The following is a 26,939-nucleotide window of genomic DNA, read 5'->3' as shown; positions in this document are numbered from 1 at the left end:
TGACTATCTGCCATGGGAACCCCTACATGGTCTTCATATATATAAAAAAATATTGACATCACATTCACAAATAACCAGTATAGCTAAAGAAAATGGGCCGACATTGGTGCCTTCGATCCATTGATATGGTGAGGAGACTCACCTCGAATGTTGAAGCTTACTGAAATAAATCCCTAGTTGCTGCCCTAACGACACTTACAATCTAATTGATCAAAATAACACCCAATTAGCAATTGGGTTCCATTCTAAGGCTCACCATCCATACTTAGGGTAAAATGACCATTTTACCCCTGAACCCAACATGAACCTAAACTAAGACCCAGTTCCATTAACCAAAAGTTTTAAAACCAAAAGATCCATAAATGCCCACTAATGGCCAAATTTTCCAAATTGGTCCCAATCCCATATGGACCTTATTGTAAGCCCATATTTACCTTAAATACAACTTAGATTACCTCAAAAAAATCCTTGGGACAAACTAGGTCAAAGACATAAGTCAAAAGTCAAAGTCAACGATGCAAGTTGACCTAACTCCCCGAGTTACCCTTCAACTCGTCGAGTTTCCTTCATGAGAATGCAAAATCGAGTAGAACCGATCCAACTCGCCGAGTTCTCCCAAAAACTCACCGATTTCATAAGGAACCGAACATCTTAATCCATTAAGCTGACGTAATCGAAGCTAACAACTTCCTCACCTAGATCTTAACTGAAATATCATCTAGAAGGGTGAAGTTTCAACTTTACCTCTAGGGACCAACCAAGTGGGCTCAAAACCAAAACCCTAGGCTTAAAAGGTTAAGGACTTAATCAATAATCACTTAATCATCAAGACAAAGCCCCAAAATACAGATCTAGTCCTTTAAGGCTGCATGGTCACGTAGAGCTTCCAGCATTACACTCATGCATGGCTAGGAGAGGCTCAAAAGCTCATAAGAGACCAAAAGAAGAGCTTAATAGATGCATGAAGCCCTTAAGACCATAAAGTTGGCACCTTTATGCCAAAATAACTCATAACGGTCATAGATCTAAAACTACAAACACTTTGGAATTCTACATACCCAACAATCGCCCATCCATGGCTAAAAGCATGCAATTTAACCAAAGAAGATATCTAAGCAGAAATTAAGCAAGGTTAGAGATTTGAGTTAGGGGTTATGGAGGTTGGGAATGAGGCCACTACTAGGAACTTAAGATGTTTAAATAGGATGCAAAACCCAAAAATTAGGGTTTCTCAAACAGCGTCTAACTCGTCGAGTTCCCTTCACCAACTCGAAGAGTTGGTCCTTAAAAACACTTTCCCCAAAAGCTTCAACACAAAGAGTTTATGCCATAGACTCGACGAGTTGGCCCCTAAAAAGGGAATTTATTTCCATAATTGACCTTCTAGATTCCATATTTTACAACTCTCCCACACTTAAATTAGATATCGTCCTTGACATCGTTCCTTATTAACACTCATATGAAAACAACCAACCTGTTGATCATGATCGAAAATTTTGCGCACAAAATAATCTTCCCAAGGCAACATAAACCCAAACCAAAACTTCTATCCGAAGATAAAATCCAAACCTTCAGCCACTGCAACCCACTTCTACTTTTTTGAGACTTGAAGTCTATAATGGCTTGACTCCCCAACAGACAACACATGCTGAAAAAAATCCATGTCAAACTCTCGACAAATAATAGACCAAACATAACACTTCAAACTCTGTTCACACAACGACCTATCCAGATCTACTGAAACCACCCTTAGAGTAGTTTCTTTAAGCCCGAAGAAGAATGAATCCCCAATCTCTTGAATAAAACCCATCCTATCTCACCTGAAATCCGAAACCTAAAGTCTCAAAGGTCTGACTCCCTGTCAAACCTCCCACACTGAACTGCAACAAACTCAACGTCATAGAGTCTCATACCAAAAAAAATGATCCCAACCCCTGATCACATTGCTGCTTCAAAGGGAAACAAAGTCACTGACCATACACAGCTACAGAACACTTATACCCGACAGAAGGCTTAGATAATTCTTTAAGTAGAAGACTCATTCCTGCAATGGTTAGACTCAGACGAGAGTTGTGTAACAGGATCAATTCAATTACTCTGAGATTATTTAATCCTGTTGGGAGTGACTTAGCATTTCCCAATCACCTAGATACTTCACACAGACACGAAATCCCAAATAATCAATACTACGCAAAACACTGATGTCGCTTTCCAAAATTCACCGAGACCTCCCTGGTCCTAACTCGTCTGCCAATTTTCTAAAATACCGGGTTCCTACCCGGTTGCTGAGCCAAAAGACTCCCACACAATCGCCCCTCGCGACTTACGAAAGAGAGCCTCACAGGCCATAACTACCCAAACCATCTCATCATCAACCTGATGCTAAACTGAACGCCACAGGACCAACTGTAGTCTTACCTCATACCCGGTCTCCCACGACCTACCATATCATGATTCAAACATGCCGTGGCCCTCCTACAACCTTGCAAACTGACCCACCCTGGCCTAAACCATCCAAAGAAAACTGCGAGCAGAACACAGGTTTGCCACAATCTCACATGCTGAATAGGGACCGGTCAATGTTATAGGCAACCTCGCGGTCTTTCATCACTCTGACACCAACTGACCATTAGTGAATGTTACCGCCCACCCCACAGTCTTATAACACTTCTACACTAGTTTCTAGCCAGTGAATGATACGGGTCACCCCGCAGTCTTACAACACATCTACTTTACCGTAAATATAGCCCACCGCCTTACCCCTACTCTATTAATTCGAATATACCCAGAGTCAAGCACCCACTTGACCGAACACCCAAGCTGAACTCAATTCATGCCTAGAACCCCAACTTGTTTCCCCAAAGCCTACTATCAAGAACCATAAGAACGCAATCTCAATGTTGGTAAGTTTCCTGAACTTCCAATTCACACAATCCTCAATCCAACCAACAACTTGGGCCTCCTTCCTCCTCGACGAGGATGCGAAACTCATCCTAGCTCCAAAACCACTTCCGCTCCTAAATACCTAGACGATTCTCCTCCACTTTGATTCGACTAAATTCTCACAGCGCACGAGAATTGAAGAATTCACAATGCTACGTACTTTCCAACGATCGATCCGCTGACAACCAGCACTTAACCTTGCTAGTGATCCATTACTAGTCAACTCAAAAGACCACACAACCCCTAAATACCAGCTGAACACTTCCCGAATCCCCGCAACACTGATGACCCCAGATGCTTAACCTGATATCTCACTCAAACCTTAAAGTCCAAAGAACGGATGCTCCAACCAAAATCTCAGCGACAAACCACTTCCCTCAGCACCTCCAAAAACCAATCCAAGCATAATTGCTAAAACCACTAGATCCTGGCGATACTGGAAAACTGTCTCGCTGAATCCTGACCATAAACCTTCCATACAATGCCCCTAAACTGATCCCGACTATAACCAAGATAACACAGAACACTCCACACCCGCTAAAAGGGAAACAACCTTTCACTAACCACCAATAATTAACGGCAGGAAAATGGCATATAACATCCTTTGAAGATATAACCCAAACATAAGCAAAGAAATAAACCAGAGATACACTTACCCAAATCGATGCAAGATTCCAAAAAACAAATTTTAGATAAATCGAAAAGAAAGCAAATGATACATACCCACGATATTGCCTGCTGGAGTCCTGACCTCCCCTGTCTGACACTACAAAGCCTGACTCATCTCCGATGGGGCTCCTGCCCTACCCTCTCACCCATCAGTAATCCTTAAAGTATCTAGAGCAGGTGCACTGACTGCTCCTCCCCTCAACATCAGGCAATCAAACTTCTTTTGACCCACCTGATTGCACTGAAAACATAACAGACTTCCCCCCCCCCCCCCCCGAGGATAGTCCCTGCTGACGTGACCAACCCTGCCATATTTGTATTAGCCAATGCCCTTTGAACGACAAACACAATTGTGTAGTTTCCTGCACGTGTTGTACTGACTCCGACCTTGTTGGCCTCTCAAGCGTTGGTCAGAAGTCTTGGGTCTCTTCCTAGGTCCCTCCAATGTCTGCACCTGATCCGACCTCCTCTTCCCAATGTGCTCCAAATCAATATCCTGTTCTCGGGCTCTAGATATCATATCATTTAGCGTCTTGCACCCCGAAATACTCACAAACTCCATGAGATCATCTCGTAGCATATCATGATACCTCACTTCCTTCATCTCCTCATCTTCTATGTACTGCGGTACCAATAAAGCCCTCTCGTGAAACTTGGTAGTGATCTCTGCCATAGTCTCAGTAGTCGGGCAGAGATTCAGAAACTATCGCGCTAACTGTTGCACCTTAATTGTTGGTGCAAACTCAGCTCGGAACCTGGACGAGAAGTTATCCCATGACATGGCATCAACAACATCATCACCTAACTAACTACCAACCTCTTCCCACCAATCACATGCCCGATCCTTCAACAGGCAGGAAGCATATCTGACCTTCGCCTCCTCGGGGCAGAAACTCATCTTGAATGCGTTAGCCATATCTACTAACCCCTCCTAATGACAACGGGGTCCCTGTCCCCATGGAACATAGGAGCTCCACAAGCATGAAAGTCCCGGATAGAAAGAGTTTGAGTTCCAATGATATCCATAACCTCCGCATGAAATGCGCCCAAGAGCTCATCCAATATCTCTAAAATATAGAGAGAAATCTCCTATGAGATGAACTCCCGCAACTGCTCACTAATCGGCTCAGCATCCACACCTGAGCCAGAAACCGAACCAGAACCTAAACCAGAACCACCTCCCTGAGTGCTCATCGCTAAACTGAATTACGACATGCTAAAGATCACAACCTGACCAAGGATCCTTCTCCCATAAGCTTCTCAGATACTCCAAGACTCTCCCTAATTCGAGTATGGATCCTGTGATTTCAGTAGTACGGGCCGAATACTATCTTCCACACCTATCCATACTTTCCTCAGGAATTACCCTGATTTCTCTAAGTAACTTATAACTCCAATGCACCAAATATTAACTAAACAGCCACACAAAACCCACCGAAGCAACTCCTAGGCTCCCCTAGGTTCCCGACCTCACCCTGCCATCAATTGCTGAAGAAATCCTCATAATGTCAGTCATCCACCTCATGAATATCATTCTATTCACTTAGTAGCTGACTGCCATCATCCAAGAGTTCCAAAAAGTAGAAAACAAGTAGCATTCGTGTAGTAACACTCCAATCCATAGAAAAATCTTGAGCATTCAAACACACACACACACACACCAAAACTTATGCTAAAAAATTCCACCCTCACTACCGTTTTCCTTGTACATGCAAATTATACATAGAACAGGATCAAATAGACCGTCGAATAATAGACTCTACCCTAGAACCACAACCAAACAAGGAACAAGAAATAAGGCCAAATCAATTATTCTTGGGCTATAAGATCCTATATAGTTTTCAAAGCATACACTTAGCAATTACTGTTTCCAATAGATATTCCTATCATAACATCCAATACACCTATTGTAACAAGGCATCACATAACAGGTCAATCTATCCCGAACTAACCAGCTATAGCCTGCAAGTTTACCAGCTCGTGCAACAGACATACAAAGGCATCTCTCCTATCATGAAATAATGAGCAAATCCTTAGGCCTAATCTAACATGTAATTCTCATAATCATAACATATAACATAATAGACATGTATTGGTATTCTGGGAACCACTTACTTGATCTCGGCCGATTTCATGCATCACACCCCTTTCTTTGAGTAAAAATTCCTTTGTAGTTAAATATTTCTTTCGTAAAATTTTTCATCAAAACCTCAGTTTGAGTTCAAGCACACCTGAGGGTATGCCTGAATCCCTGAAGCCAAGGCTCTGATACGAACTTGTAATAACCCAAAAATCCAAGGTAAAAAAAATATTTTTATTATATTCTAAACACTATTGGAACTCTGTTCAAAACATTGAAAAGCATTTCAAATAAAACAATTATTAGAGTCCAATCCCAAAGATCACATATTGCGGAAACCACGGGTGTATGCGCTGCGATCATCCTGAGCTCTTTCATTTGAAACTGGAGTACCTGAAAGAAAACTAAAATCGTAAGCACAAAGCTTAGTGAGTTCCCCATAACATACCATACATGAAACACATAAGACCACATAAGCCAAGCATGCAAATATATATATATATATATATATATATATATATATATATATATATATATAAGGATGTCATCGAAACCTTCCGTGGTCTTATTCCAGGTGCAATGGGAACCCCCACCTGGCCTTAAGTAACTGCCATGGGAACCCCCACATGGTCTTGACTAACTGCCATGGGAAGCCTCACATGGTCTTGACTATCTGCCATGGGAACCTCTACGTGGTCTTCATATATATATAAAACACATTGACATCACATTCACAAATAACAACTACAACTAAATAAAATGGGTTGGCCTTGCTGCCTTTGACCCATTGATATGGTGAGGAGACTCACCTCGAATGTTGAAGCTTACTGAAAGAAATCCCTAGCTGCTTCCCAGACGGCACCTCTGATCTAACAGATCAAATAACACCCAATTAGCAATTGGGTTCCATTCTAAGGCCCACGATCCATACTTGGGGTAAAATGACCTTTTTACTATCATTTTACCCCTGACCCCAACATGAACCAAAACTAAGGCCCAATTGCATTAACCAAAAGGCCCAAAACCAAAATATCCACAAAGGCCCACTAATGGCCCAATTTCCTAAATTGGGCCCGATCCCATATGGCCTTATCCTAAGCCTATATTTTCCTTAAATACAACTTAGATTACCTCAAAACACCGCTTGGGACAAACTAGATCAAATACATAAGTCAAAAGTCAAAGTCAACGGCCCAAGTTGACCTAACTCACTGAGTTGCCCTTCAACTCGTCGATTTTCCTTCATGAGACTGCAAAATCGAGTAGAATCGATCCAACTTGCCTAGTTCTCCCAAAAACTCGTCAAGTTCATCAAGAATCGAATATCTTAATCCATTAAGCTGACATAATCGAAGCTAACAGCTTCCCCACTCAGATCTTAACTAAAATAGCGTCTATAAGGGTAAAGTTTCCAACTTTACCCCTAGGGACCAACCAAGTGGGCTCAAAATCCAAACCCTAGGCTTAAAAGGTTAAGGTCTTAATCAATAATCACTTGATCACCAAAAGGAAGCCCTAAAATACAGATTTGTTCCTTTAAGGCTGCATGGTCATGTAAAGCTTCCGACTTTACACTCATGCATGGCTAGGAGAGTCTCAAAAGCTCGTAAGAGACCAAAAGAAGAGATTAGTAGATGCATGAAGCCCTTAATATAATAAAGTTGGCACCTTTATACGAAAGGAACTCATGAAGATCATAGATCTGAAAGAATAAACACTTGGGACTTCTACTTCCTTAACAATCTCCCATCCTTGGCTAAAAGTATGTAATTTAACCAAAGAATAGATCTAAGCAAATATTAAGCAAGGTTAGAACTTTATACTTAAAATGTGCTGGAAATGGAGTAGAGAATTGAGAATTTGAAATCTCCTACTTGAACCACCATGTTGCACCAAGATTTTCTTCCCTTCAATGAGCTTCCTAACACACTAAAACATACCCATAATGAGCTCACAACACTCAAGGAGGCTCTAGGGTTTTGATATTAGGGTTAGGGGATATGGAGGTTGGGAATGAGGCCACCACCTGGAACTTAAGATGTTTAAATAAGGTGCAAAACTGAAAAATTAGGGTTTCTAAAATAGTGTCCAACTCGTCGAGTTCCCTTCACCAACTCGACGAGTTGGTCCTTAAAAACACGCACCCCAAAAGCTTCTAACACGTCGAGTTTATGCCAAACACTCGACGAGTTGGCCCCTAAAAAGGGAATTTATTTCCATAATTGACCTAGATTCCGAATGTTACAAAAGTGGATTTTGAAAAAGCTTTTGACTCTCTGTCGTACGACTATCTTATTGAAATTATGAATATTATGGGATTCAGATCCAAGTGGTGTGAGTGGATTTTTAAGTTGTTAAGTTTTGCTAGAGTTTTGGTTTTGGTTAATTGCTCTCCCACTCAGAAGATTCAAATTTAGAGAGGTCTGAGGTAGGGAGATCCTCTTTCCTCTCTTCTTTACATCTTAGCAATGGAGGGGCACCATGTTTTGCTTGAAAGAGCATGTATGGTTGGTTTTATCAGGGGTTTTTCTATCAGTGATATAGAGATTTCACATCTTCTTTGTAGAAGATGTTGTTGTTCTTTCGCCTTGGAGTTTGGATAATGCCAGCCATATTATCCGTATCCTTTGATGTTTTTTTCTTGCTTCTGGTCTTAAAATCAATCAACATAAAAGCATAATGATTGGTGTAGGAGACCTCTCTTCTCAGGTTGTGGATGTTTCCAGTTCTATGGGTTCTTTTTGTGGCTCCGTTGCTTTTATTCATCTTGGGGTGCTAGTGTGTCAAAATATGAACTGGGTGAATGCTTGGTCTTTTATAATTGATAGATTTTGTAGTAGACTAGCGACATGGAAGGCCAAATGTCTCTCTTTTGGTGGTCGCCTTACAATGATCAAATCAGTTCTTGGGTCGGTGGGTAGCTATTTTATGTCGATATTCCCCACCCCGGTTATAGATCTTCGTGCTTTGGAATCCTTGAGAGCTAGATTTTTTTTGTTGGACAAATTTGGATGACAGAAGGATGCACTGGGTTAATTGGAACAAAATTATCGCCACTAAAGGGTTGGGCGGTCTAGGAGTCGGGATTCTTTATGATTTTAACCGAGCTATGATGTTTAAGTGGCATTGGAGATTCTTTCATGACTTAGAGTTATTATGGGTGACGGTTGTAAAAATTATTTATGGAGCAGATGGTTGTCTTTCTTCTCTATCACCATGTGGTTCCTGTTCTGGCCTTTGGAATAATCTTATTCACATGCTTACGAATCTTAGAAATGTGGGATTGATCTTCTTACTTTATGCCATGTTAGGCTGGGAGATGGAGCTTCTACGAGCTTTTGGAATGAAAAATGGTTGAATGGTGTTTCCCTTTCTGTCTCTTTTCATAGGATCTACGCCATGGATAACCAAAAATCAGCTTCTATCAGAGACCGCATTGATATAGGTTGGGACCCGGGTAAACTTCGTCGACTTCCTAGAGGTGGTATAGAGCAATGAAAGTGGGATGATTTTATGTTCTTATTGCAGAATTTTCGGTTAGAGGATAGACCAGACAAATTGGGTTGGCTTGGTGATACTTCAGATGTTTTTCTTATTTTTGTGGCCTGTTCTATTATTTATTCTAGCATGTTCCTAGTTAGTGGTGTAGAGACAAGGTAGAATTATTGGATTCTTATTATGATTAACATCCTTATTTGGAGGATTAGCTTGGAAAGTATCCTAAGTAGGGAGACACTATCCCACCGTGGGATAGAAGTGCATATGATTATGTGCCCAATCTACCATACAACTGTTAAGACTACTGATAATATTTTTTCAAGGTGTAGGGAGATGATGGACATTTAGAGACGCATTGGTATATTGTGGGATGTTCATATCCCCTGACATCTTACTGTTACGAATATTATCTCGTGGTCCGACTATGTTCTCTTAAGAGGTGGTCAATGGGGTTTGATGCGGTGGTGTTGTCTTATTTTTGGTGCTTTTGGAACTTTGAAAACTCCATTGTTTTTGGAATGACTTTACCTAGAAAATCCCTTATTTTTTTATGAAGTTGTTGAAATGGTGTTTTTTTTTTTATGAATTTCAACAATTTTTCTACCTTGTTGTAATATGTTAAGACTAGTTTATGATAAAAATAAACTTTGTGCATTGAGTATAATTAAGACCAGTTTATGATAAAATTGAATAGATTATACTCCCAAGACTTCTTAGATATAAAAAACGACAACAACGAAGGTCATATGCAAAATTAATGTCTATTTCAGATCAGTTGAGGTAGTTGCACAACTCATTTGGAAATTCAGAGAAAGTTTTTGAACTCGGGATTAGGTCTAATATTTGATTTTATAATCACAATATTTTTAGCCCTTAAATTTATCAAAGTCGCGAAAACTATCGAATGGGGACGAATTAGATGTGCAACTTTAAACGTCTTTTCCCAGAGCCCTAAATATAAGATCTAAGATCTGTCTAAGTTTTTGAAATCCTCATACCCAAGATTATCATTCACCACTTTCAGGAATATTACTAGGTATCGGGATTGCAGCACGCAAATTGAAAAAGCTAAAGAGGAGTGACATCAAAATTTTTCTACAAATATGACGTCACTCTAGTATAATAATGCATGTTTTGTTGAGTAAATGTCCAACCACACTTTCTTCTTAAACTTAATTGCACTACTCAACTTGCTTCAACAATACACACTCTCCCTAACTCTCCTATCCTCCCTCTTTATTTTCCATTAAAGTCCAAGAAGAACACCACAAAAACGGGTTTTTCTGGCCACCAAAGAAGACAACAACCCTCTGTTTCCTTCCCATTTTCTTCAACGAACACAACAACCGAAACAGACCCTGTTGTCAACTGTTGTTGCTACTTTGTTTCTTCCGGTTTATTGTTGTTGGCGATGAGGAGTAGACCCACAAAGGGGCTTTCCGTAGATATGTTGTCCCTCTCCACCTTAGCTCGTCGATCACCATAACCGAACATCCCATCAGTTTCCTTTTCACCGATCTGGTCCCTCCCTCCCCTTGTCTTCTTGTTGTTTTTCCTTCACATACACATACACACACATACACATATATATATATATATATATATATGTGTATGTATACATACATATATATATATATATATATATATATATATATATATATATATATATATAGGGCTAGGTTAAAATGTGGATGACATATATTGTGTAGACGTGTGTGGGTAGTGTTATATTGTAAGAATAACTTAGAAAATAGGTTATTTCTAATGCGTACATGTTTAACCTCACATAAATATCATTATTATCATCCATTATCACTAATTTTTATTTGTTTTTGTTCTCACATATCGTTTTACACTAATTCTCATTCTTACAGAATACGATTACCAAGAACACATTCTGACAGATGAGAATTAAAAAAGTCCATAATACCGTTATAGATGATTTAATTAGTGAAAATGTGTGATAAAGATAACAGTTATGTGATGTTGAACGTATTCATATTATCTCTTAGTCATTGACACAAAATAACATCGTCCAGATGTTCGCACAATAGATGTCCATCAACATTTGAACCTATATATATATATATATATATATATATATATATATATATATATATATATATATATATATATATATATATATATATATATATATAGTGCTAAATTAAAATCCACATATATAGTTTTCTATTTCCATAATTTGTTCTATAATATTTATATATGTTTTTATTTCTGAAAAAGGATATTTCGATATATATATATATATATATATATATATATATATATATATATATATATATATAGAGAGAGAGAGAGAGAGAGAGAGAGAAAATACCGGCTATAGACAAAAAAAAAGGGGGAAATTTAAAAATTTAGACACAAAAAAAAATCCAGCAATAGATATGCATTCCGCAGATGACCCTCCGTAGATCTCCGCGGAATGACGTCATCTCTGCGAAGTGGTCGAAAAATAGGTTGTTAGCCTTTTTAATCATGTTCCACGGAATGGGTCTCTGCGTATTCCATCTAACCTCCGCGGAGAGAGCTGATTGGATCTCGTAAATACCCGACGGAGAGGTCGACGCAAAGCTCCGTGGAGAGAGTAATGCCTCCGTGGAGGAAGCAGTTTGGACGTCATAACTCAGTCCGCGGAAAGGTCGACGTGGAGCTCGGCGGAGAGAGTAATGCCTCCGCGGAATGGGTGGTTGGAGCGGATTTTGAAGAGTTTTTTGATACAAAAGTTTCTTTTTCATATGTTTGTTTCATTTTGGTCGATAGATCAGTTCGTTTTCGTTTGATTTTCAAAACCAAATATGAGTTTTTTTATTTTATGTACTGGAGGTTTTTGGCAGATAAGTAATGGGATTAACACCTACGTTAGACCAAACTTAAACAACTTGGGTTTACTGCTTCTGCCTAATTTTGATTGTCGAATATTGTTTGATTTGGTCAAAAGTAAGGCTAAGGTGTTCAATAGTAATATATCGTTGTCATTTCAACACCCAGTTAATGGATATGTGATGAATATTTTAGATGAAGCAGATGTTCATCAACTGACAAATGTAATTTCTAAAACGAAGGAGATTGTGCATTTGTATTTAGAGGTGTTTTAGGGATTGGTCGAACAGACAGAAGCGGCTGAGAAAGTTGTACCATACAATGTTGGAAGCATTGTATCTGATTAAGTTGAAGATTGTCCAGAAGAAGAAACTGTGGCACTGAATACGGTTGAAGAAAAAAAGTTATATGAGTTTGGAAGACTGACTGACAAAACTTTCTCAGACGGCGATGAGTCAAATCAAGGATGGTCAGAAGACGAGTTCACACATAGGAAAAAAGCTTCAGACATATTTTACAGTATGCCTCCCATACCTGATTGTCCTGATCCTATTGTTGAACCCGGACCATTTCACAGTTTAGGTCCAAATGATGAGATGTTTGTTCGTCAAACATATGACAACAAACAACAACTAGTTTTTTCTTTGAGTCTTAAAGCAACAAGAGAAAAGTTTCAGTTTAAGGCCAAACATTCTAACAAAAATCGTTATGAGGTATATTGTGAAATTGAGAACTGTATTTGGCGTTTGTATGCAAAACGCCTTGATCCCACTGATGAATTTGAAATCAAGACTTTCAACAACGTGCACACATGTTCGTCATTACAGATACACCCTAATCATAAGCATGCTAATAAAAAAGTCATGGGTACTATATTGCATGAGATTATGGGGAAAACCCGTTCCAAGGTTTGGAGGCCTAATGAAATATCAAGGGATTTGAATGCTTTGCTGGAAATCAACGTAGATTACAAACAAGCTTGGCGTGCAAAACAATATGCTATGGAACTGTTCTTGGGATCCTCTGAAGAATGTTTTGCCAAACTTCCTATTTATTTTCACAATTTGAAGAGACATAATCCCGGTACAGTTGTGTATATTCAAACAGATTCTGAAGATTGTTTCGAGTGTTGTTTTTATGCCATTGGGCACGGTAAATACATAAAACTTGTTATTTAATATATAATTTTTATAAACAAATTATAGAGTGTTTATGTGTTCCATTTTTATATATTGCAGATACGAGCGTTCAAAAGTTTTTGTCGTAAAGTTATAATTATGGATGGTGCCCATTTGAAGGGTGCTTTTTAGGGAACCATATTGCATGCATTAGCTATGGATGGGAACAACCAGATACTGCCCCTTGCGCACGGAATATGCAAAAAAGAGAGTGGTCTTACGTGGACATGGTTTCTTGAAAAGTTGTATGAATGTGTTGGTGATTGTCAAGAATTGACTTTTGTAACTGATAGGGCCGATGCAATTCGTGTTAGTATTGAAAATGTTTTTCCACATGCTCATCATGGCTTGTGTGCTTTTCATATACTAGGAAACATATTACACAAGTTTGGGAAAAATGATAAAACAAAAGTGTTGTTTTGGAGGCTTGTGAAAGCTTACAAAAGAAATGTTTTTGAAGAATTGTGGTATAGATTTAGTTCTACTAGGCCGCAAGTAGCAGCGTATCTAAGTGAAATTCCGCGTGCTAAATGGACTAGAGCATATTCGCCGTCGAAATGTTACGATTACATGACCTCGAACAGTGCAGAGTCCATGAATGCTTTATCTGTAGATGCAAGGAAGATGCCTATAATACCTCTTCTTGAGTTCTTCCGACGTCTTTCACAGGAATGGTGTTACAAGCGTCGCATCGAAGGAGGTATGAATTTTATTTTGACTTTAATTAGGTCGAATAATTAGTTAATTATATATATCTTCTTTATAGGGAAACGTTCAACAGTGCTAACCGAGTTGGCTGAAAAAGTAGTTAGTAAAAATGAAGAGCGTACGACAGGATGGTCCGTTTCTGGTGTTTCAGATGCACTTTATGAAGTTCATGATTTCAAACATGGTAGCATAGTTGATCTGAGGCAAGAGACTTGTACATGCAAATATTGGGAAGGAACTGGGTTGCCTTGTGGTCATGTGATAATGCTCTTGAAGCACTTGAAAAAAACTAACTTCAGACAACTGGCTATAGATGCTTACAAAATGGAAACATACCGAAGTACGTATGAGGAGCCGGTTTACCCCCTTCCAGAACCGTGTGATTGGGAGATTCCTGCTGACATGATGGTTGTGAAACCCCCGATAATGGATACACGTCAAGCTGGTAGACCGAGAAACAGAAATCGTATTCCGTCACAAGGTGAGGAACCTATAATAAGAAGGTGTAGTATATGTGATAGTACAACACATAATGCAGCGACTTGTCCGACATTGGTCCCAAAGAAACAAAAAAGGCTAGAAAAACTAGTACGGCATCAGGTAGTAACACAAAAGGAAAAGGGAAAGGGACAGAAGGGAGTCAAGAGACGCTAGAGACGAACGACACACAAGAGACGCGTTGGACGAGTGGGACGCAGAGAGAAGACTATTGTTCAACGTTTGATTTGAATGATTGATGTTGTATTTATAATTAATTATGCTTTGTTTTAGAGGACATTAATTTGTCTACTTTGAGCTGGTGTGTTTATTTTAAAGATGATGGGTAATATCATGATTATATTACTGCATAATTACTAGTAGAATAATAACTAATACTCGAAGTTAATACATTAAACAAACTAGAAACATATAGTAAACGTACAACAACGGTAATTAACTTAAGGGAATTGCAAAGGATACTTTTCTTTCTCCATTGTTATGTAGTCGTCCATTATTCTTATTTTATCTTCCATACGGTCCTTTTACCTACCAAGTTCTATCATTTCTGCATCCTTGTCAGCAAGCCATTTTTCAGACAGATTGAGATTCTTCTTAGTTTTTTATCCATTCCTCATGATCTTTGATTTTTTTTGTAATCGTCATCCTTTCCTCAATATTTTTGCACTCCGCCGCAATGAGGTCACGACGTTCAGTGAGAGCCCGAGACGAGTTTTTATCTTTTTTTTGTTGTTCTTCAGTCCATTGTAGTTGTTGCAAAGTATCCTCCGACATATATGGCTCTCTTAAATTTGGTGATGGTGCAAGAAAAGGGTCGATCGGATCACATTAGAAACAATCAACTTCGTTGCACGAGCAAATATACAAAGATGAAGATGAAGTCATTTTAAATTTTAAAAAAAAAATTATAACTCTATACGAAAAATCCGACGACCATCCATGACTATATATAGTCCCTTCCACTCCGTAGAGAGTTGTTGTTAGTCCGTAGAGGTTTTTGTCAGTCCGTGTTACTGCGTTTGTCAGTTCGCATAGTTTTTTGTCTAGTCGTTGTCATGCATACATATTACAATTATGAAAATACAATTATTTATTTAAAGGTAAACATTTTTTTATTAAAAAGTAAAGAACGCCAACAAACCATTACAAGTACGATTAAAATAGAACTAAATACAAACTAATATTCGTTGTGATCCATACAATAAAGTTCAATTGAATTGGCATGGAGGTAAGACCACAACACTTTCGACTGGTTTTTCCCAATGCCTAAGGGTTGGAATAGGATTGACTGTCTTAGTTTGATAAGCATTTCGATACACCGTTGTACTTAACTTTAAATTTACCATTTGATGGATTTCTGCAATTTCGAGTCTGTGTAGTGAAGCTATAACATGCTCACAAGGTATACCGCATTTTGCCATTTACCGCAACTACAAATACCACGGTCTAATTGTACATATTCGGTTGTTGAATACTTAGTCACTTCATATCTATCGCCAACAATATGCGTAATCCTACAACCATCCAAGTGGATAAATCTTTTATGAATCACCTTAAGTGCATAAGGGGTTAGAAGATTGTGAAAATCCCCTGTGAAATCAATTGAATCAATAAAAAAAATTATAATGTCATAACGTATAATAAATATATCAATTCACCTTTTTAATGATGTCATAACTTATAATTACCTCCAAACGCAACACGTCGAAGATACACTGCTTGCATCGAGTCATGAACAATTTCAATGATTTTTGTTATTGGAAACTCATGCGTGTTTGTTTTAAACCAATTGACAACATCGGGAATGTCAATGAATTTAACATTGAAACGTACTCTTGGAAAACAAGCCCGTACCCATTTTGCAATGGGAATATTGTCAATCCAATGAAGATCATTCCCATTTACCTCATTTTTTAAATTGTTCAAACATGCATAAAATTGTGATAAATTATACGCTTTACACGTCTTCCAGAACAACTGTTCTACGACTGTATTGCTTCTGATGGAAGCACGAATTATCTTGGCTATATTTTTACAACAATAGCCATGATATGAATCAGGGTAGACTCTGTGGACTGCAAAGTCTATAGAATCAGACATATGGCTTATGAAACCAAATTATGTATTGTCACCTAAACAGTCTTTAAGCCTCCTCATGAACCATAACCATGAATTGTCACAATTTATGGTTCCAAGGCAAACGCTATGAGAAGGGGTTCATGATTTCCATCTAAAGCAACAACAATGTACATGGATGTTACATACGCCCCAATTAGAGGTACTTGACCAACGGATATGATTGGTATCATAGACGTGAGAAACGTACGAATCTGTAAGTCAACATAAGAATATTAGGCATATAACAACTTGAAATAACTAAATATTTATTTACTATAAGGGACTACATACCACGCATCCCAATGCCACGAAACAAATTTGGAAACGATTGTACTGATCCTTCGTAACGTACGTGAAGGTGGTAGGATTGCTTCTTTGCAGATTATGGAAAAAAGTCGGTAGGCTGGAGAAACTTTTCCTTAATACATGATTGACTGAACTCATTTTCACAACTTTCGACACCTTGTAAATTTTCTTCATGGTTGTCCAATTTATAAGGAATTAGTATACAGTATTCCGCGGAACTTACTTGTCAGTCCGCGTAAATGTGTTGTCATTACGCGTAGCTTATTTGTCAGTCCGCGTAAGCTGTTTGTCAGATAATGTTTTTTGAATGTATGGTTTTGTAACATTTGTTGGTCAAATATTTTTTTTAAAATAAAGGATAAAGACCATATTACATTTAAATAAAGAAATACAAGAACAATACAAAATGAAGTTGTACTTAAAAAACGGTACATTTTTCAAAAGATTCCAAGGGGCTTCAAACTCGAAACTCTGTCCGTTGCTAATGGATTTGTATTCTTCTTTAGCCACCTGCTGTAACGCCGAAAATTTCAAAACAATTTTTCATTTAAAATAATCGTTTAATTCTTAAAAACACTTTGTTTAAAATCTCATTCATAATTGAATTACACAACATAACTCCATTTCCACTTGTATGATAAACCAGGATCCTCAAAACATGACTCTTTCTATGGTGTGTACAATCGAGCCGGTGCCTTCCCGTGATACTATAATAACCTGAAACACACAACACAAAACACTGTAAGCATGAAGCTTAGTGAGTTCCCCAAAATACAACCCACGCACAAACGCCTTTCCAGGCCGTGACCTTCCGGTCCATGTGTCTCAGGGGACTTCTGTCCCGACTGGGTAAACCTTCCGTACCTACCCATGCCAACCTTACGGTCCACATCACAACGCCTTCCGGCCCATAACATATCCGCCTTCCGGCCCATAACATATTCGCCTTCCGGCCCATAACATAATGCCTTCCGGCCCATATCAAACATATCATATATAGCACATATAACGATTAACTTATCACACATGACACATATATCTCATACCATATCCGACCTTCCGGTCCCACAGTCAAACCCTTCCGGGTATAGTATAATGAGAAGACTCACCTCGCGTATCTCGATAACTCGCAAATCCCGGAAATCACTCACGCTCGATCCTCCGAGCTATAATCCTCCTATAACACCATAGATCTCTAATTAACACTTTCTCAAATAAGGTTGACTAGCCCTATCAAGTCAACACTGGTCAACGGTCAATGGTTGACCCGACTCGCCGAGTCTGGCGTGGACTCGCCGAGTCCCTACGGGAACCCGATCCCTCTGAATCTCTTCCGACTCACCGAGTCACTCACCCGACTCGGTTACTCCACCCCTCATTCATAATCACCGGACAACCCGCACCAACTCGCCGAGTCTGGGAATGGACTCGGCGAGTGCATTCCATGCACAACCCCAAACGACCTTCTGAGGTCAGATCCGCTTCACTAACTTATAGATCTAGTCTCCTTGAGCTTATTGACCATGTAAAGTTCAAGTCTTGATGCTCATCAAGCATTGAATAGCTCATGAATGGTGTTTTAGCCTCAAATACATTGATCCCAAGCCAATACCTCCATGGATACATCTAAAGCTTTGGTAAAGAGGTGCTCTAGACCTCTATGGGTCCAGATCCAGGACCTTAACTCGCTAAAGGACCATGAGGACACTATATCTAGCCACAAATGGGTTCAAAAGCCCTAAATCTACATGAACATCACAATAACAGAGAATGATTTGAGATTGTACCTCATTTGTGATGTTCTGGACCTCAATCTTCAAGAATCCACCCCTCTCTTGCTTCCTCTTGGCTAGATCTCCTCTTTCCTTGGTAAACAACAACTCCAAGATCAATAATGGCTCCTTCCCTCACTTGAATCACTCATTTGCTCTAGGGTTTCACTCTGGGGACTTATGAGTGCAAATGACGGCGATAAGGCCCTTTAAATATGCATCAAACCCGAGAAATTAGGGTTTCATTAAACAGCGTGGACTCGCCGAGTCCACTCTTGGACTCGCCGAGTCCGGACGTGAACCCGCGCCCAAATCGCGATCATACTCGGCGGGTCTGAGCTCCAACCCGCCGAGTCGCCTCACAAATCACCAAAAATTATAAGAATAGCTAATACCTGGGAATCCGGGCTGTTACAATTCTCCCCCACTAGAACTAGACTTCGCCCTCGAAGTCTCGCTCTGCAAATAACTTCGGATGCTGCTCGCGCATCTCTTGCTCCGGCTCCCAAGTCATCTCGGACCCCTTATGATGCCGCTACTGAACCAAAACCCAGGGTATCTCCTTTTTCCTCAGAACCTTGATTTTTCGATCTCTGATTGCCACTGGTCTCTCAGCACAATTCAAGCTCGCATCCAGCTGAATATCCTCTAATGGAACCACTTGCCGACTCATCGGCTATACATTTCCTCAGTTGCGACACATGAAAAGTGTCGTGAATCTGCCCCAACTCTGCTGGCAAATCCAAACGATAGGCCACCCGGCCTACCCTCGCGATCACTCGGAATGGACCAATATATCGGGGCCCCAACTTGCACCTCTTCTTGAATCGAATCACTCCTTTCTAGGGAGAGACCTTCAGGAGTACAAGGTCACGACCAAAAATTCGAGCTCGGACCGGCGCCTGTCCGCATAACTCTTATGGCGACTCTGAGTGGTCAAAAACCTCTGCCTGACCTGTTGTATCTGCCTTGACGTCTGAAGCACAATCTCTGTAATTCCCATCACACATTGCTCTACCTCTCCCCAGCAAATGGGGTCCAATACCCCCTTCCCTACAACAGCTCAAAGGGTGGGATACCAATGCACTAATGATGGCTGTTGATATAGGATAACTCAACCAACAATAAATACGTGTCGCAACTCCCTCCAAAATCTAATACACATGCCCGAAGCATGTCTTCGAGCGTTAGAATCATTCGCTCGCTCTGAAGTGTCCTCAGACATCATCATGATAAGCTCTAGCTCATTTCTCATATCCCTCCTTGAGCCTGAGCACCAGGTCAACTTTTGACTTCACAGCTGAGCCTCCAAAGGTCACCCATATCATGATCCAAATATCCCACTAACTTCCTCCCCGTGACCACTATCCCAGCCTAGGGACACGCAAGTCACAAAATTCTCTTTTCCTCATGCGAGAAAATACAATCCAACCGAGGATCGTCTCAACTCTGATATCTGGTTTCTGCTGTGCATATCCCTTGCGCATCTCGCCGCATCTCCCGACAGAGACGGAGACCCCACTCTCGCCCCCGGTTCAACACCCAGGCTCCAAAACTCAATACTAGGGCTACTCAAGCCCAAAACTCTTCCAGATCATACACTGATCTGAGAACATTCCATCATCACATTCTCTTGCCATCTAGTGAGTACTACGGCTCCCCGCAGTATCACAACACCCTCTAACTAGTGAGTGCTACGGCTCCCCGCAGCATCACAACACCCTCTTACTAGTGAGTACTACGGCTCCCCGCAGTATCACAACACCCTCAGACTAGTGAGTACTACGGCTCCCCGCAGTATCACAACACCCTCTGACTAGTGAGTACTACGGCTCCCCGTAGTATCACAACACCCTCTGACAAGTAAGTACTACGGCTCCCCGCAGTATCACAACACCCTCTGGCTAGTGAGTACTACGGCTCCCTGCAGTATCACAACACCCTCTGACTAGTGAGTACTACGGCTCCCCGTAGTATCACAACACCCTCTGACTAGTGAGTACTATGGCTCCCCGCAGTATCACAACACCCTCTGACTAGTGAGTACTACGGCTCCTCGCAGTATCACAACACCCTCTGACCCCATTAGCTCACGCTTCGCAGACTATCATAGGCAGCTACCCATACTCGACTCGAAGATGCATCCCAGGCTCTGGAAGCAATCGTCATATCAAAATGCCCACCCTTGCGAAGATTCACTCTCTTAAATAATCTCCCTGGATGCCCATACTCGAAGGGCTCCCACTGGATCCGTAGATACCTGATACACCACCAGTCGTTTCAACTCAAGATTCACGAGTAACTCCGAAATAAAGATATCATACCCGGATACCTCGGAATATCCCAATAGAACATCACAAGATCCTGCCACAACCACTGATTCCCTTACTCCCAACACCATACACATACAACAATACATTTCCTCTATCACTCGAGGCGGAACTTCAGTGCATCCAAACACTCAATTGGAATACAAGGAAGGCGCTAACCCTTCAGAACACACTGATGATCTTCCGAAACCCTTTCCACTACTACTCAAAATCCAAGCAAGAATACACATCCCAGCTCGGGAGTTGGCTACTCGACAATCTTCTACCCATTTTTCAACCTAGAAGTTCTCAACTGCCCATACTATCATTACGAGCCTTCCACTTGAGACGACTCTGACCACCACCAGATTCCTGATCATTGACTACCCGCTTTGGAGACACCCATCCTTCTCTCAGACATATACCACATGCATTATCTCGCCCTGCACCTTTCCTTGATCACCAATGACCCTGATCTCATGAATTCAAGCCGCAGGTTTCTGCATCCAACCCCTAACCGCTCTTGCACAAATCTCCGGGTCTCTCAATAAACCACCCGGTTCTCCCACACTTAGGTTTCGAACCATCACTATCTGACACATCAACAACCTCACGATCTATTTTCACCAACAACAACGCACCTGCCCCTGGAAAGTGCTACGCAACGCCCGATAATCCCCTTTAAGGAAATCAATCGATATCATAACTCTGAACCTTAGGTGAAATCCTCAAGAACTTCTCGTCACGACTGCCTCTAGTCGTTCCAAGTCTCGTACCAATCCAATACCAAGCAACTCAACTGTCCAATAACATCACTGACTCATAAACTGGACCACGAAATCATCATATTCCCCCACCTCGACTCATCAACCGACGTTCCAACACATGGATCATCCCAAAAACAGGGACCCACTCCCATATTCAATACCCAACATAAATAGGAAAACCACTACACTGATTAACTCGACTGGACTCCCCCACTGATACCTCTACAATACGCCTTACTATACTCAAATAGGTGTAACGTGGTCCTCGACTATCTCAGTCCCATCTTACTATCTGCTCATGGTAAATCACTGTCTCGCAGCACACATGCTACCTGATACTCTGATGGAAAATCATTATCAATGACAACCTGCAGGGTTTTACCCCCAACCCCAAAACTTAAACATCGGGCTTCTCATGTTCCACACACGAACATAAATAGCACCACTCATGTCATAGAAGGTGACCTCTCCTTTATCGACTGATTGCTCAACTCGGACCGAAATTCTCCCCTCCCTCTAACTCCTTAACAAAATACTCTGATAGGCTCTCAACCTCCCTCTCGAGGGACGCCTCTCCAAACTCAATCATGGTCTACAGGCCTAAAACCCATAGCGTCCAATCTCTACCTCATCAATCGTGACCGGATAACCGGAGAACCACAAGCATCATTCACTACGAGCCATGGTACTCATCCCATGACATCTTTTCTCAATACGCTCCGGTGTATGATACCCGAACCATAGCATCACTCCTACATCTGCTCTGATGTATGGTACTCGAACCATAACATCATTCCTTCATCTGCTCCGATTTATGGTACTCGAACCATAACTTCACTCCTCGATCCGCTCCGACGTATGGTACTCGAACCATAACATCACTCCTCAATCTGCTCCGATGTATGGTACTCGAACCATCACTTCTCAATCCGCTCCGATGTATGGTACTCGAACCATAACATCACTCCTCAATCCGCTCCGATGTATGGTACTCGAACCATAACATCACTTCTCAATCCACTCCAATGTATGGTACTCGAACCATAACATCACTCCTCAATCCGCTCCGATGTATGGTACTCGAACCATAACATCACTTGTCAATCCGCTCCGATGTATGGTACTCGAACCATAACCTCAATCCTCAATCTGCTCCGATGTATAGTACACGAACCATAACATCACTCCTCAATACACTTCGATGTATGGTACTCGAACCATAACATCACTCCTCAATACGCTTCGATGTATGGTACTCGAACCATAACATCACTCTTCCATCCCCTCGTTAGAACCTTCAGAATATTCCCTATATCAAGTATGTGTCCTCTGCTTTCAGTAGTACGGGCCCATACTACCTGCCACATCTACCCATACTTTCCACACGGACTATCCCGGAGCTCCTAAGTAGCTGCTCGACCTTCTCGTTCACTAATTTCGTCGGGCGCTCGCTCCCTAGCAAAATTCTCTACTCTGCTAGTGCACTCATCTGGCTAAGGTTACTCCCTAGGCTCTTCCCAGATTCCCACACTTCTCTGCCATCAGCTGCTGAAGCTCCTAATGATGCCAGCCATCTACCTCCTAAATATCGTCATATTCGCTTGGTAGCTGACTCCCATCATCGAGAGTTCCACAAAGCACGAAGCAAGCAGCATTCGAGCATCGAAGAATATATATGACTCACTCTGGGTGATAAATCCGCTTGCTCTGCTCATCCTCGGAAGTACCACCGAACTCTGTAACTCTTCCCCTCGCGGGCTCTAACTATTCTTTCTTTAGGTACCATAGTACTCATCTAGGTATCTCCCCTAGATTACTCCTCTACTCAAATTCCCTAAAGGATTCCAACTAAATATTCTCACTCATCACATACTCAAAAGCACATCGCATATCACAGCAAATCCCTAGGCTAAGGCATCACAAATCAGGCCACTCTAGTCCTAAGATATGGGATACCTATCCTGTCTCTAGCATGCAATAATATCTCATAAAGTGCATCATAAATATCTCATAACACAAAAGTAAGGGTATTTTGGGAAATCACCGTTCGGGCTCTGGCTGATTGTACACACTGCACTTTCTCGTTTTCTCTTTGAACTCTTATTCGCTTTAGAAAATTATTTCTTTGAAAATTTTTCTTACTTCCTCAGTTTGAGTCCAGAATTACCCGAAGGCGCATCCGAATCCCTCAAACCAAGGCTCTGATACCAACTTGTAACGCTGAAAATTTCAAAACAATTTTTCATTTAAAATAATCGCTTAATTCTTAAAAACACTTTGTTTAAAATCTCATTCATAATCGAATTACAAAACATAACTCCATTTCCACTTGTATGATAAACCAGGATCCTCAAAACATGACTCTTTCTCTGGTGTGTACAATCGAGCTGGTGCCTTCCCGTGATACTGTAATAACCTGAAACACACAACACAAAACACTGTAAACACACAATCGAGCTGGTGCCTTCCCGTGCCTTCCCGTGACTCTTTCCAGGCCCTGACCTTCCGGTCCATGTGTCTCAGGGGACTTCCGTCCCGACTGGGTAAACCTTCTGGTCCTACCCATGCCAACCTTACGGTCCACATCACAACGCCTTCCGGCCCATAACATATCCGCCTTCCGGCCCATAACATATCCGCCTTCCGGCCCATAACATATCCGCCTTCCGGCCCATAACATAATGCCTTCCGGCCCATATCAACATATCATATATAGCACATATAACGATTAACTTATCACACATGACACATATATCTCATACCATATCTGACCTTCCGGTCCGACAGCCAAACCCTTCCGAGTATAGTATAGTGAGAAGACTCACCTCGCGTATCTCGATAACTCGCAAATCCCGGAAATCACTCGTGCTCGATCCTCCGAGCTATAATCCTCCTATAACACCATAGATCTCTAATTAACACTTTCTCAACTAAGGTTGACTACCCCTATCAAGTCAACACTGGTCAACGGTCAACGGTTGACCTGACTTGCCGAGTCTGGCGTGGACTCGCCGAGTCCCTACGGGAACCCGATCCCTCTGAATCTCTTCCGACTCACCGAGTCACTCACCCGACTCGGTTACTCCACCCCTGGTTCGTAATCACTGGACAACCCGCACCAACTCGCCGAGTCTGGGAATGGACTCGGCGAGTGCATTCCATGCACAACCCCAAACGACCTTCTGAGGTCAGATCCACTTCACTAACTTATAGATCCAGTCTCCTTGAGCTTATTGACCACGTAAAGTTCAAGTCTTGATGCTCATCAAGCATTGAATAGCTCATGAATGGTGTTTTAGCCTCAAATACATTGATCCCAAGCCAATACCTCCATGGATACATCTAAAGCTTTGGTAAAGAGGTGCTTTGGACCTCTATGGGTCCAGATCCAGGACCTTAACTCGCTAAGCGACCATGAGGACACTAGATCTAGCCACAAATGGGTTCAAAATCCCTAAATCTACATGAACATCACAATAACAGAGAATGATTCGAGATTGTACCTCATTTGTGATGTTCTGGACCTCAATCTTCAAGAATCCACCCCTATCTTGCTTCCTCTTGGCTAAATCTCCTCTTTCCTTGCTAGACAACAACTCTAAGATCAATAATGGCTCCTTCCCTCACTTGAATCACTCATTTGCTCTAGGGTTTCACTCTGGGGACTGATGAGTGCAAATGACGGCCATAAGGCCCTTTAAATCAGCGTTAAGAAACTTTTGATATATATTAATCGTTGTCAGTCCGCGTTACTGACTCGTAAGTCCGCATTACTGACTCGTCAGTCCGCGTTACTGACTCGTCAGTCCGCGTTAAGAAACTTTTTATATATATTAATTGTTGTCAGTCCGCGTTACTGACTCGTAAGTCCGCGTTACTGACTCGTCAGTCTACGTTACTGACTCTTCAGTCCGCGTTAAGAAACATTATATATATATTAATCATTGTCAGTCCGCGTTACTGACTCGTAAGTCCGCGTTACTGACTCGTCAGTCCGCGTTACTGACATATCTTTGTATAACATATGTTTGTATATATATTAAACGTAGTGTCTATACGAAATTCAATTCTTTAGTTGATAGTAGATCAATTAAGAAATGGCGTCCAATGTACCAAGTTCTTCGAATGCAACAAATCCATCTAATGCAGCCTCTCCAACAAATTGTACATCTCCATGGACGCCAACAGAGTTGTTGGTCCTAATATAAAGCTGGATTACCATTTATGAGGGTCTACCAGTAGTGGCTCCCTTGAATTGCCTTGTAGGTGATGAATGGTCCCGCCTCATAGCTTTGTTCAACTATGAGGTCGGGCAAGGACACGAACAACTAAAACCTGATATTGTTAGTAAATGGATGGATTTAAAGTTTAAGGTCACATGGTTCAATCGATGCTACAATCAAGAGAAAATGTGACGCTCTCAAGCAGATGATGAAGAACTTCTTGAAGATGTGAATGGATATTACCTATCCGAGTTTGATGGACATGATTTAGAGTATACGGACGTTTGGAATCTGGTAAAAGATAAAGTTTTTTTTCATGTAGATGAGTATTTTATTTCCAATGTTTTATCTAATGTTTGTTAGTTGTAAGAAACCTTCTTTTTATGTAGACGACTCTACTGTAATGTATTCATGTTATTTGTAATGTTTATTTTTTTTTGAATGTATGGTTTCGTAAAATTTGTTGGTGAATTATGTTTAAAAATATAAAAGATAATTACAAGATTATATACTACCATAAGTGACACGATTACATACTAGAAACAAGTATTTAATATTAATATATATATATATACAAAGCTCCTAATATCAACTTATATAGTATCCCAAATAACAGTTGCCATCTTATTTCTGTAGAGAAATGCAGCTTCCCTACATGTCCTTGAAATCGCCACTAGTACCCCAGAAACAATCATTTCCATAAACATGCATACAAATACTCCACAATCCCCTCTTTCAAGACTATATTCTTGTTGTGGGGCCTCTACAACATCAATAAACTCGACCTTTGCTTTGTTTCTGTGTCCAGTGGGGAAATGGCTCCAGTACTCAATGGCATCCAACTCTGAGATAATACTATCTCCAAAACTTTTGAATTCTCCATTAGTGTTGTACGTTGAGAAAACCTGCAGCTCGTGCTGAATCAAAAATTTCTACTTTCCAGGTATCTAAATGTAGAACCGCCAAAAACCAATGGGCATGCACAACATTTATTACAAATATAACCTGCAAAAAAAATATATAAATTAA

The 26,939-nt window shown here is 40.8% G+C and overlaps 1 protein-coding gene across 1 annotated transcript; it reads left to right on the top strand.

The window, feature by feature from the left end:
* The first annotated feature begins 13,365 nt into the window (after nucleotides 1-13,365).
* LOC111910670 (uncharacterized) lies at nucleotides 13,366-14,571 on the top strand. Its single transcript, XM_023906505.2, has 2 exons — nucleotides 13,366-13,909; nucleotides 13,976-14,571. Exons 1-2 carry the CDS (start codon nucleotides 13,366-13,368, stop codon nucleotides 14,569-14,571), a joined length of 1,140 nt encoding a protein of 379 aa, XP_023762273.2.
* Nucleotides 14,572-26,939: the final 12,368 nt, after the last annotated feature.

This window comes from Lactuca sativa, chromosome 4 (genome assembly GCF_002870075.4).
Source record: "Lactuca sativa cultivar Salinas chromosome 4, Lsat_Salinas_v11, whole genome shotgun sequence".
Lineage (NCBI taxonomy): Eukaryota > Viridiplantae > Streptophyta > Magnoliopsida > Asterales > Asteraceae > Lactuca > Lactuca sativa.
Note: the sequence above shows the minus strand (reverse complement) of the source record. Positions and strands in the feature narration are given on the sequence as shown.